The sequence below is a fragment of the Argiope bruennichi genome, chromosome 4 (genome assembly GCF_947563725.1).
Source record: "Argiope bruennichi chromosome 4, qqArgBrue1.1, whole genome shotgun sequence".
In the NCBI taxonomy this organism is placed as follows: Eukaryota; Metazoa; Arthropoda; class Arachnida; order Araneae; family Araneidae; genus Argiope; species Argiope bruennichi.
In genome coordinates, this window is record NC_079154.1 from 96,074,676 (window position 1) to 96,088,548 (window position 13,873).

The 13,873-nt window shown below is 29.2% G+C and overlaps 1 protein-coding gene across 1 annotated transcript; it reads left to right on the forward strand.

Annotated features, from left to right (window-relative positions):
- The first annotated feature begins 277 nt into the window (after nucleotides 1-277).
- Nucleotides 278-13,264, forward strand: LOC129966373 (uncharacterized). The gene is made up of 4 exons (XM_056080796.1): nucleotides 278-302; nucleotides 3,937-4,475; nucleotides 6,609-6,832; nucleotides 12,969-13,264. The coding sequence occupies exons 1-4, from the start codon at nucleotides 288-290 to the stop codon at nucleotides 13,262-13,264; spliced, it is 1,074 nt and encodes a 357-aa protein (XP_055936771.1). The 5' UTR covers nucleotides 278-287.
- Nucleotides 13,265-13,873: the final 609 nt, after the last annotated feature.

Sequence of the window (13,873 nt, forward strand, 5' to 3'; positions counted from 1 at the left end):
ACGCGAAGCTATCAGCAACCTTTTGTGCTGCACACAATGACTCATTTGTCGCTCTGAATGCACCAGAATAAACGGGAATGCACACAAAAATTCACGGTCATCTGCCCATGTAGAAATCTGAATGGATACGAAAGGTGGAATCTATGTTTCGCACGACATCTTTAGAATCTTATCCATTTCACAACAAATAAAGCAGATACATCCTGTAGGGAAGGGATATAAAAGCTTTCTGAGATCGTGTCTCGGTCATATCGTTCTCTTGGTCAAACATCTTCAGAAGTGGCAAGATGATTCTGGGACTGGTAACGTATTTTCTGTTTGAATAGAATAAGTGTAAAAATTTTGTGTTCCTTCGAGTTCGTAAAATTCACTTACTTATCTGTATTCTCCAGGAAAAAGCAGAAAACATTTCAGATTTGTATATTTCAAAATTTATTGATGGTGATTTATCGCGATTTAGTAAAACTTTATGAATGATTTCTGATCTGAATAATTCGATTTTGTGATAAAATTTTGAGGAAAATAGTTTTGCCATTTTACGTTTATTCCAATTCGTAACATTCCCTCAATTGTTTCTAATAATAGAGCAGAAAACATCTCAGATTTGAAAAAAATTTGTTTGATTATAAATTATTGATGATGTCTGTCGATGCAGTAAAATTTCATGAGGTTATGAGATCTCAACAATTCGATTTTGTGATAATATATAAGATTTTAAAAAAGGCAGTTCGGTCATTTCATCATCTCTACTTTCTCGTATACATGGTATAGAGAAAATATAGCAATAGTCAAAAAATTCGAACTCGAGTTCTTGACTAATTTTCACGTTTTTAACCTACATGAGTTCGAAAAACACATTTTTGGAAAATATCCGTCTGTCTATCTGTGACAATGATAACTCAAAAGGCTTTGAGCTAGAAGGATGAAATTTGGTATTTGATATTTGCACCAAATTTGTAGATTTTTATCAATTTTGAGCAAAATTCGTTTAGAGGAAATCTATCTATCCTGCTATTCAAATGTAATTTAACAAGATAACTGTAAAACGGAAAAAGCTAATAGATAAGATTCGGTACAAATATTTAACATCTATAGTGTAAGATACCCATCAAATTTTGGTTTCAAAAGGTTGGGATAAACGCATCTAAATTTCCAATTCGATTTTCAAATGTTATTAACTGCATGCAAGGATTAACCAGCAAATAACTTGTCAAAGTTGTCAAGACAGATTCAATATAAGTGCTAAATTCACATCAAAGGTTAATATTTCGTAACTATTGTACGCCAGTGTCATGCAAGGCGTTCTCTGGTATAACACCTTTATTAGAGAGTATGCGAGAAAGTTTTGAGGAGACAACTACCACTGTTCCCCCCTCTCCCTCCTTCTTTTCTCTCTCTCTTTTTTTTAGCAATTGTTAACATTCACTTGAAGTTTTTTAAATTCTTCGGAGTCGTTGATTGTCTAGAATCAGTCAAATTTTTTGAGAATACATCATTTATCGATTTTGACTTTGTGCTTAAAAAAAAAAAAAGAAAAATGCTACTGTTCATCGTTTTTTTTTTCTATTTCGTAATATTCATATTATTGGTGAATTCCGCAGATATTCATTGTTTATTTGTCCCTATCTTTTTTTCACTTTTTAGAATCAAACAAAGGAATTGAAAGAGTAGTCCACATTTTTTCAGTTTAGATATAGTCAATAATTTACTCAGTTAAGGGAATTTTATAAGATTAATTTTAAACTGAAGAACAGATTTCGTGTTTTAAAAAGCATCTTCGCTTATGAAAAAGGAATTTTATGCGAATTTCTGTATTATTATGACCACATACATAAGATGAAATTCCTGCTTGTGGAGGTTTTTATTTTCTGTTTCTGGATTATTGATCATAATGTTGTCGTGTTGCTATGAAAATCGCATGGATTCATTTGTATCTTGTTTTTATTTCTGATTTACAAGTAGTTCTCAGATAATTGTTTCTATTCAAAGTTGTTCAGATTTATAAATTCACTTTGGTCGAACAGCAAATTATTTCAAGATATTTTCTATAAATTTATAGATGGTATTACTTTTTTGCATCGAACAACTGAAGTGTTTTAAACCAAAAAATTTTAACCAACTCTTAAAAATAAGATAAATGTGCTCTTTAAATAATAATTGCAAATAATAGTCGATGTTTAAATTTAATTTGAAAACAATTGACATAGAAACTCCTTTATTTCTTGACATAGAAATGAAGGTTAGAAACTCCTTCAAAGTTTTTAACTATTGATTCATGCGTTACCTTTATCACTTTCTTATATACGTAATATACAAAGAAAAAATATTATAATTGTCAAAAAATTCGAATTCGAAATTTTGACTCATCTCCACATTCCAGACTTCCATGAATCCCGAAAAACATATTTTTGGAATTATGTCTGTCTGGCTGTAAACACGATGATTAAAAAACTCTTTGATGGAAAACAAATGAAATTCGATATATGGTCTTAACACCAAATTTGCCATTTTCTGTGAAATTTTAAACAATTTATAGGAAATTTATATATTCGACTGTTCGAATATAACTAAACATAGTAACTGCAAAACGAATAAAGCTCGGTGAATAAAATTTGTACACATATTTAACATTTAAAGTGTTACAGTTTTCAAATTTGGAATTAAATCCGACAAAGAGATCCTTCTGTCGATCTGTATTTTCACAAGAATGCAAACGCGATGACTCAGAACGCAATGACTTAAATATGTGAAATTTGGTAAGTGATTCTGTGACTACAATTGCACTTTTGTATCAAATTTTGGTTTTAATTGGTTAAAAAAAATGGAGTTTAAAATAAACATTCGGTTTTCTAGAGCTTGTGTATCGACGACATCCCAGTGAATTATCGGAGAAAAAAATCGCCAAAGCTATTTTAGCACGCTAATAAGCTGTTTCTTAATTATCATTTGCTGTTGGCATGCGCCTAATAATACACAAGTACGTTTAATACAGAACATACGGGAAAGTTCTCTTGAGACCTTATCCGCTACTCTTTTGCTTATATTTGGATGGGTCAACGTTTTAGTGATTTAACCCTTTAAAGGGCCATTTTTTTCTAGTCATATTATGTTTAAATATTTTTAGGCTTAAAATTAGAATAAGATTAGAATAAGATAGGGATTCATTTAGCTTATTAAATAAATTTAATTTGATTAATTAATTAATTTGGTTAATTAATAATTAAGTAACAAATCATGACACATCATTTTGTGTAAGATAAAGAACTGAAGCATCTAAGTTTCTGTCTTTCTAAAAAAAAAGTCAGAACTGATGTTAACCTATATAATTTCATACAGAGATTGATAAATTTGGTGGAAAGCATACTTCCCACGGCCCTAGAAAGGGTTAAGTCACTTTTTAAAAAATAAGAAAGTAGTGTTTAAAACAGTACGCAATGCATAATTCCATTTAAATTCATTTCTTATGTTAAATTTGGATCTAAGAGATCACTAAAATAATAACGTTGAGATATTTTTGCTGTCGAATATTATAGTATGTTTTAAGAGACGTTCATTTTTGAAAAACAAAGGAAATGCGACTTACAAGACTGTAACTTTAATCTGTCAACTGAAATGAGATCTCCATATGTTCATTAATAATTTAATCAAGACAAAATTCATCGAAAGGACATGACTTTTCAAGTTAATTAAATGCAATTTAAATCATATTTTTAGTTTACTCTTCAATGAAAAATAAATTAAGATTTTCTTCTCTTTGCGTGCAAAAATCCCTCATGTATTATTTTATAATTACATTTCCAAATGCATTTTATTGAATATTTTTTTCATATCTTATCAATTCGACGTTTGTTATTTCATGTCATGCCTAGTTATTCGATACAATACTTTAAAAAAGTATGGAAATATTGATATTTTAATTCAAATTTTTACTTTTAGGTTTTTCTAAGCACTTTTATATGCCTAAGCGAACAATATGAAGACACGGAATTCTCTAAACGCAAAGAGCCACACTCTTTTCTTCAATACAACAGCTTGCACGAACCGACTCATTTCCAATTCTCAAGCTTCGGATCTCAGTCCTCAAGCGTTGAGAGCAACCAACAGCAACCTGCAGGAGAGTTCGTCAGAAGGCCTTACGGAGGCTACCAGAATGGTCTCGATGACAAACTTCGAGATGTGAGAGATTTCGAGGACCATCAAAGGATCAACAAGTTTCCGGAGGCACGGGATTACGAGAGCAGGCAGAGCGATGAGAAATTTCACGGGATTTCACGCGATTTTGAAAGAAGGCATTACGATGGAAATTTTCAAGGGCCCAAGGAGTTTTCCGGCCGACCAAGAAACGACAAGTACCAAGGGACGACCAACTATGAACCTCGAGAAAGAAATGATAAATATCAAGGGGTGAAAGATTTGCAGATCCGAAGACTTGATAAATTTCAAGGACCGAGAGATTTGGAGCCTAGAAATATTAGGTAAAGTAAAATATTCTTCTGTTCATGCCAAGTTCAAAAAATTATTACAAATTTTTTAAATTGAAATTTTTATTAATATATTTTAAATTGGTTTGATTAATTAGTTGTTTATGAGCAGTTCAGTGTTTGGATAAACTATATACAATATTAACTGAAAAGCAAAAATAGTTAAATAAGTATGTCTTTCGAATTTTATCTTCTAATCCAAATTATCTTAAAATTATAAGGTTTTTGGCTTGATTCGCGTTGGTCTTTTTCATGATGATTCGCTTATCCCAAAGGTTGTATAAAATGTTAAATTTTTTCTTTTAATTATAGCAACGATAATGCGCGCAAAAATTATGGCAACAAGAGTGTGTACAAATGTAGAAACTAAAACAAACAAAAGTATAATTGCAAAGGATATCTAAAAATATTTTTAAAAATTTATTGCAATTAAAGGAAAAACTGCGTGGAAATCAAACCAATGTTATTGTTTTGTTAATTTAAAAATGATGTAATTTTTTTTCTGGTATGTATGTAAATAGGCAGTACGTAGTATGCGTATGTTATTGTACATATATACCATTATATGGTATAGCACATAATATGGTAGTGTATGCATATATGCAGTAATTAAAAAATGAAAATTATATTATTTTAAATATTAAAATCACAGAAGTAAAATTAATATCACTGAAATCTATTTTTATTTTTATTTTAGTAATGTTAAAATAGCTTTGTGCTCTAAAATTATTGAAGAAGAACGTTTTTATTTTATTAAGTTATAAAAATTTTGAAAAAAAAATCTTGATGAGCAGCAATTACCTAAAGAATAGCTACGTGCCAAATATGGTAGCTGTAAGTCTTGTTAGTCTCAACTGTACCACTTTCTGAAGGAACTTTTTCTGTTATGCATGCCATTCAACGGTTCACAGATTCCATCCAATCTGTAAATATTATTATGTTGGGAAAAATAAACTACGTCGATTCCACAATAATTATGCTGTAAATATAATTAAGGATAAATAAGAAATAATGAAAATATTTTATTTATTTTAATATTTATACATTTTGTTGAAAAATGCAATTTGTTATTAATGATTTGCTCACTAATTAATGATCTACATAACAAAGCTTATTTCTGAAGCAAGTACATTGCAAAGTTTCATTGCTGTCGAACAGAAAGTTAAACGAGGAATAAAAAATCACTATAAAAAATTATTGAAAACTATTATTACTACGTTCCTAATGAATTTTTTGAAAAATGTTTGAAAGTAATTATGTTTTTGAATATTTGCATGGAAAAGATTGAAAATTGTCCATGAAACCAAAATATACCAGTTAGGTGTCGAAAGTTAAAAAATGAGAAAAAGAGCCCCCCCCCCCTTTTTTTTTTGCTAAAATGATGTATAAAATAAAAATCTTCATAGAGATTTATCTATTGATTTGCTTAAAATTTTTCAGATAGCTTAAGAAATATATTATCTAGTTCCTGATCTAAAAAATAAGCTGTATTTCTATCCATTCTTTAAATATTGGAGTTCAAATGATAAATAAGATGAAATTTTTAGTTTTTTTCACATTGTAGAGCACTAAAACAACTATAAAATATTTCTAAATGAATCGGTTACTTATTCTGTAGTTCGGGAACTGCATAATATGTTGAAAAATTATTATGCTAAATTTGAACAAAAAATATGCATTACATTTTAACTTATGAAGTTCTTCGTAAGAAACTTCTATCATTTTTTTTACATTGAAAATAGCATCTAAAGATGTAAAATAGCATGTAAATGCAAATATAAAAATCAATGTTACTTGCCAACAAATAGACTTAGAAACAAAATCTAACAGTTTTATAAAGAAACCTGTTCAAACAGTAAGAATATTAAATAAAAAAAAATTTCATTAATTCTCAAAAAGTCGACTTTTTAACGTAACTTGCCTTAACATTATCTAATATGCTACACATTGAGTTAAAAAATTTAAGAAATCTCTTATAAATTCAAACTTGAAAATGTGATTATTTCATAGGAAAAAAAATTGACCTACACAATTTCCCTCCTCACAAATAAAAAAATTAGGACGTAATTAGCTTTTCATTTTTTAAAAATCGACTTGTTTTTATTTGCGGTTATTATCAATCTAAAGGTACGAAGACGGATTTCGAGGTGTCCCAGATAACGAACCTGTAAGACCCAAGCGACTGTCCAAGCCGTGGTCTTCATCCCATTTTGTAGAAAGCCGAGGGCGTCAAAAAAGACCAAGAATGGCTGGTAGTCCGAGACGAGCCAGGGAAAATTTCGTTCTTGATGGCAAAAGACCTTTCATAGCAGAAGTTAAAAGAAGTCCCAGAATCGTCAAGTACATCGCAGGTAAGTGGATGGACAGTCTTATTGAAAAGTTTTTCTTTTTCTTAAAGAAATTGAAACCGATAATCCGAAACATGATGATATTTAGGGCATGATTCTTTTAGTTTGATTTTGTATCTGCTTTGATTGCAACAACTGTAACATTCTGATCATGATGATTTTAAAATTTAAAACTTACATAAAGAATGTCTTCATGTACATAAGCCTATTTTCCGCCTTGTTAATTTTTTTTAATTTTATGTTCATTAATACATGATTTTAAATTTTTTTCTTTGAGCTTTACATTTTATTTTTTAATTTTTCTCTTAATTGTAACGATAACTTAATTGCGATAGAATGTTTATACTTCTACTTGGGAAAATGCCTCATATGACATAAAGAATTTTATTTTATATTGTAATTAATGAATGCCCTGCTGTAAAGATTACAAAATCTAAACTTTTATACAACCCCTAATTCTAGTCATATTTAGTAAATTATTCTTGATATGTTAACATTTCAAAGAAAAAAGTTCCACTTCTATGCTTTCAAAACTGATAAAGTTATGGAGCTTTGAATTTCATTATTTTAGATAAATCAATCGCAACTTCGAGGTAGCGATGTGTGTGCTGTTTCGCGGATCTTTAAAAATTAAATTAAGATGATCTAAAATGGTGATATTCCAAATTTTTATAATGTTTAGGTTTAATCGCAAAAGTGTGGAATTTTCTTTCTGTTTAAAATATTAGTGTGTCAAGAATATTTTACAAAATCTAATTAAAAAAACCCCCAAGAAACAGTATAAAAATTTAGATTTCATTACTTTTTACCAGTACGATTAAAAATAAATTCTAATTCTCTACATTATTTAAAGTATTTTTCCAATTGATAGCATATGCCTATCAATTGGTTGAATACTACCTATCAATTGGTTAAATACTGCCTATCAATTGGTTAGACTCTAATAGTTAAAAATTAAATATTGAGACACCATTAGCCTAGACACCTTCAATATTTTTGAAATCTCACCATTTCTAAAATTCATCCCTAAGTCCTGTATCTCCAACTATTAGATACTGAAATTGCATGCTCTTATCAACAACATTTATATTCAAACGTATATTTAACTTAGACCTCTCATAAAGTTAATCCTCTAATAAAAGAACGCAAATCAGACTTTTGTTTTGAAACGAAAGATAATATAGCTCTGAAAGCGAAAAGAAAAATCTAAAATATATTCTAGTATCTTGCCAGGTTGGACATCACGGCTCAAAGAGTCTCATAAAAAGGTTAATAATAAATCCCAGACAAAAGCATTATAGATATTTGATTTAGAAGTCTCCTAAATGGTTTCGGAAGTCTCGTAACAGACACCTCGGCGTATATATTTATTTAATAGTGCATTTGTTTCATGGAACCTATGGACATAAAGCTTGAATTCAAAGCTATCTAAAGATCAAACGTTAGACAGTCTAATTTAACCTGTCCAGGAAAGCAGACTTCTGGGCACGAAATGGCAATGCAACCTGTTGAATCGAAGGAAGAGGGTTCTTTTTTTTCTTATTAGCGTGCTATAACTAATTCTTTTAATAGAAAATAACCTTTCGTGCAGGCTTGCAGTTACTGGATAAGCCAAAGTGGAAATAAATAAATAAAAAGATCGAATGCGAAATTTATTTCAAGAAGCAAGGAAAAAAAAATACCATACTTATTATGTTAGTCATAGAGGCTTAACTTATCCTAACAAATAGAATGGGAAATTTAGAGAAACACAACTCTTCTTTAATACTTTTCAAGAGACCAGAAGATTAGTTACGTAAACCGAGGTAAAACGTAAATAATAAAAAAAAGAATTTACATTGATTACATTTTAAATGTAATCTGAAAGAAGAAAATAAAAAAGTTTTGTAAACATGGGCAAACGTTAAACGTATAGAAAACGTAAAAGCTGGCAATAATACATTCAAAATTTTAGTAAATTGTTCCCTTTAATGCTATATTTTGAAATCATCTTATATAACCGTTTTCCATTTCAATTTATTTTGGCTCATTTTGTATTTAGCTTTGTAGAATAATGAAAAGAATATAGTATATGGGGCCTTTTCCAGCTATTATATTAGATATAAACTTTGAAATAGATTTACAATATTGCTATTAAGATCTCATACAAAATTTCATTTATCTGGCTTTTGTGATTTTAATTTAACTTAGTCACTTACAAGTAGGAAATAAACAGATAATATGCCTTTTGACGGATTTAATGCAAAATTTTTGTCTCAATATCATATTCCAATATTCGTGGATCTAACTTATTGAGTCACCAATTTCATCTATATTCGAATGAACAAACCGATATGCAACTAACGTATTTATGAAGTAGATACAAATACGATAAATATCCGTAATTCTAGCATAATACTATATGACGAATTTCATCTATTTAACCCGTTGCTTCCTTTGAGTTATTTTATTCACGCACATACGGTCAGGTAGACATGAAAAAATTTCTTGTTGAATCCATTCTCCATTGATTCTATTCTCAATTAGTTATAAATCGACAATTTAGAGGTTTAGAGCGCATATCAAATTGACGATGAGTTATATATAGAGTATTATCTGATGTATTTACAAAGACATAAGTCAAAGATCTGATTTATATAAATATTGTGGGAATCCATGCATTAAAATCTCAAAATCGAACATTTAGACGATTTTAGAATGTACTTTCTCATTTTACTTATGAGGAAACAAAAAATATTTTAGAATGTAGACTTTTGATAAAATAAATTGGATTAATTCACTTTTGTCATCGAAAATTTATTAATTTAATTTATATTAAGGCTAACGAATGCTAATTGCAAAGACAAGCAAAAAATGACCTAGTGTTGAATATGCGATGTGAGATGGGGAAAATTTCTAAGATTTGACATTTCAAAGAAAATATTTTAAATTCTTCGAATTGCAGATCATATACATGTATAATATCTTTTCTGCTTTTACGTATATTTTTTATTCTACACAATTCTTATCAGAAGATTTCTTTATTTTTAAAACGTGCCGATGAGAAACGGGTTAATGGAGTTTTTGAACTCAATAGTTCTTTACCTCCGGATTTTATTATTATTGGGGGAAAATAGTGGCATAAAAAATACATTTACTACCTGATTGAAAACTGAAGAAGAATACATAATGGAATCTTTAGAAACGTGTGTGTGTTAATGAAATAAAGAAAAAGATTATATTATTTGATCGTTTTCCAAAATTTCAAAATGTTTTGAAATATTAATGCTATTAATGTTTAGAAATTTCCAAATGGCATAAAAACAATCACTTTCACTCTGTAAGACACTGTCAAATTTCATTTACGGTGGAAACCATCCTTACTTGTAAAACCTTTGCGTATCCTACAGACATCGTAAATTCTTATGTTTTAATTAGATTTATTACCATTTTCGAAAGAGTTATTTTTCGCCAGTATCAAAAACAAGTTTTATGAGCAAATTAAACCCGTTACGCATAAATATTCATGTAAACAAATGAGGCACGAAATGGTTGTTCTTAAGAGCCTGATACTTTATTTTTTTATTTTTAGAATTTGGGTAGTTACTTATTTATGCGATTATTGCTTCTACTTTATGGATATTATATTCATCATCTTTAGCTGCACTTAATGATCCCTTCATTATTTTCATCATCAAATAAAATAGTGATCCATAATAAAGTCTAAAGATAGCATATAGAGCGCGCGTGCAGAATTAAACTATTAATGAGATGGATATTAATAATAAGTTGGCATTCCATTCAACTGTCTGCATTATTAGCTAGATCTTCAATGTTTTAATATATTCTTTCTAATGGTGTCAATATATATAAATCAGGATAGGAGCTGAATTGTTATGAGGATACTGACATAAAAATGAATATTTCAGGCATCATAAATTCTTGAGTGAAATACATTTAACTTGCCAACGCATGTCTAGATTTGTAATCTCAAGCAATTTCTGTTATTACTTGTTTGCTTGTGATGTGTATTTGACGTAGTACGGCCTAATCTGATTTTTGTATCAAAATTAACAAGAATTTTTTTTTTTTTGCTGTTTATTGATATTTTTTTACCGGCAATAATATTTTCTTTTAGAATTTGAAGTTAAAATATAAATTAAATGCGATTCGAGATTCAGAATTTGAAATTAAAAAAATAAATTAAATGCGATTCGAGATTCTAGTTCGAAACAGCGTAGCATGGTATGATTTGATTCGTCTATCTTTATTTTGTTTTTAAATATTTACATTTTATGATAACAATAGCTGACGTTTGAGTTGTAAATTTTGATATATGATTATTTTCAGTCGCTTTATATCAAATTGAGGAAAAACGTGAGTTAAAATGTAGAAGTTCAAGGATAAGTGGTATGTTTTATTCAGCATGTAAATTAGAAATATTTTTTAAATATTACTGAAAACGATAAATTTTTTCCTTATTTGACGTTCCTGATTGGTTGAAGATCCACTCAAAATACAGTGGGACTATACCCAACTTTGTTCGAAACGTTATATATTGTTTTAAATTTTGGACAAATAAACAAAATGTGTTTTCAATTTCAATTTTTCTGCAAAAGTTGAACGCTTGTGGCAATGATAGATCAATTTTGAATAATCTTTTACAGGTGATATAACATATGCACACAAAAATACGTATCTTATATCGTTGGCTGAAAATAAATAAAAATAACAAAATAATGAAAAGTTTTTTTGTGAAGTAAATTAAAAAACTATATTAAAATCAGGGCAAAAATTGTACCGACAGAAAACTGATATAACTTAAAAGCTAGTTTTTCAATTCGAAAAAGATTTTCATGAATTGTTAATTTTATTATTTTTAATTAAAAATCTATTTAAAGTTTTGAAAACTTCTTTTTTCTTGAGCTCCAAGAAGTAACTTCCTGTCCAATTTACTAGCTCTAAGAGCAACATTCTTCCTTGTAGAGCGTTATTTTATTTCCTATCATTCATATTGCGTAGCATATATGTTGCTCGAGAGTAAGATATAATTTACAAAGAGTACACTAACATAGAAAATAATCATCATATTAATTACAACAGTATCAAAATATGGTTAAATGCTCTGAAGTTGAAGCTGAGAATATATAGTCTCAGTGGTTTCTTAAACTCCAGGCATTATTACTGTTGAAAAATTAAGTGTTATTACGAATTTATATTACCTAATTACAAATTATATTAGGATGAAAATGTCAATATATATTTAACTTATTACAAAGAATCAAAATTTTCAACCCAAACAAGCAAACATTATGACAGATTTTTTTAAAAGCAATATTTTGATTCACATTACAAATTTATTTAAAATTTGTTAAACGTTATTACTTATACATCATTGTTACTTGATAATCTATGAACAAATATTTAATAACTTTTATAAAGTTTTTTTTACTGCTAATCAAGACTTTGCGAATTTATCAAAGACAAGGCACTCCTCAGTCACGTTCAACTTTTGTCAAAGACACCAGACCAAGCTATTTTCAGTAAGCGGATGCAAAGAAAATTCATTTATCGTTGGCGCATTAAACGCATTAACAACATTATTACATTATAATAACATTAAAAAAAAGATTTTCCTCGAATAATGAATTAGAATGAATAGGAGAATACTTGAAATAGTTAAATCACACAAATCCATATCTGGATTTTATATAGGTGTTTCAGGTTGAGAGGCAGCATAAAATAGAGCGTTAGAAAAGATACTTACATTCTTATGTCTTGAAAACTTTATTAAAGGTGTGTTCTGACAGTAGGGAAAATATTTAGTCTGATTTCTATAAAACTTTATTAAAAAAAAATCACTTTTTGAAAAATATTCTTGTCAACTTTTCAACAGCAACAACAACAACAACAACAACAAAAAACATTCTGAGAGCGGTTTGAGAAAATTGCGATAGTCATCAGATAACACGGCATGCTGATAGCCTGATTTTCACATAATTAAAATTAACAAACCTGGATATTCTACATTTGGCACGAATTTTATAGAATTTATCATACTTCTTCCACCAATCACAGGCTCAACAAAATAACAATAAAAAAAACGAATTAAAAATGCTATAATAGAATTAAAAGCACTATATTCTGTCTTTCTTTTCAGATAAGAATGGATTCGCCATCCGGGAAGATCTGATGAAACCTCTTCAAGAAACCATTGATCGAACTCGCCAAGAGTCCCGGCGAAGAATCGTCACTGCTTCGGCCGCTGGGTTACCCCAGAGTTCCCTGATGTCTCAAGTGGTCACTTCTGCCATCCGCGTGGCCGGGCAGTCTCAGGGCAGTGGAGACGGAAAGTTCCTACCGCAGATATTCGATCTTAGTGTAGGAAAGAAACCGAACCACATCGACATAGATAAATTAGCCTATTCTTTGGGTGCAAAGGAGTTGATTGTGTAGCAAAAAAAGACAAAGAATGCTAATAGCGTATGAAATATCTGTCAAAGAAATTTCTTATTAGTATGTATAAATAAATGTATATATTTCCTCAGAGTTAGACTTTTTCTTTTGTGTATTGTGTAAGAGTTTTATAAAACAAGTTCTTACGAATTTTTACTTTCTCTTATACATAGTATAGAGGAAGTATAGTAAACGTTAAAAAAATTCGAACTCGCCTTTTTGACGAATCTTCAGTTAGAAAAAGATATTTTTAGAAAATGTCCGTCCGTTTATCTGTGACAAAGATAAATTAAAAAAGCCTTGAGTTAAACGGTTAAAATTTGTTATACGGCCTTTGCACCAAATTTGAAGATTTCTGTCAAATTCAGAATAAAATCTGCTTAGAGTAAGTCCGTCTGTCCGGCTGTTCGAATAAAATTTAATACGATAATTACAAAACGAAGAGAGATAAATAAAATTCAGTGCACAGAGATAACATCTATAGCGTAGGCATCTAGCAAATTTTGAGCCAAATATATGAAAATATAAATATATGAAATTTGGTGTTAGATTTTGTGACTACTGGGGTAGTTTTATGTCAAATCTTTGTTTCAATCGGTTGAGAAAAAT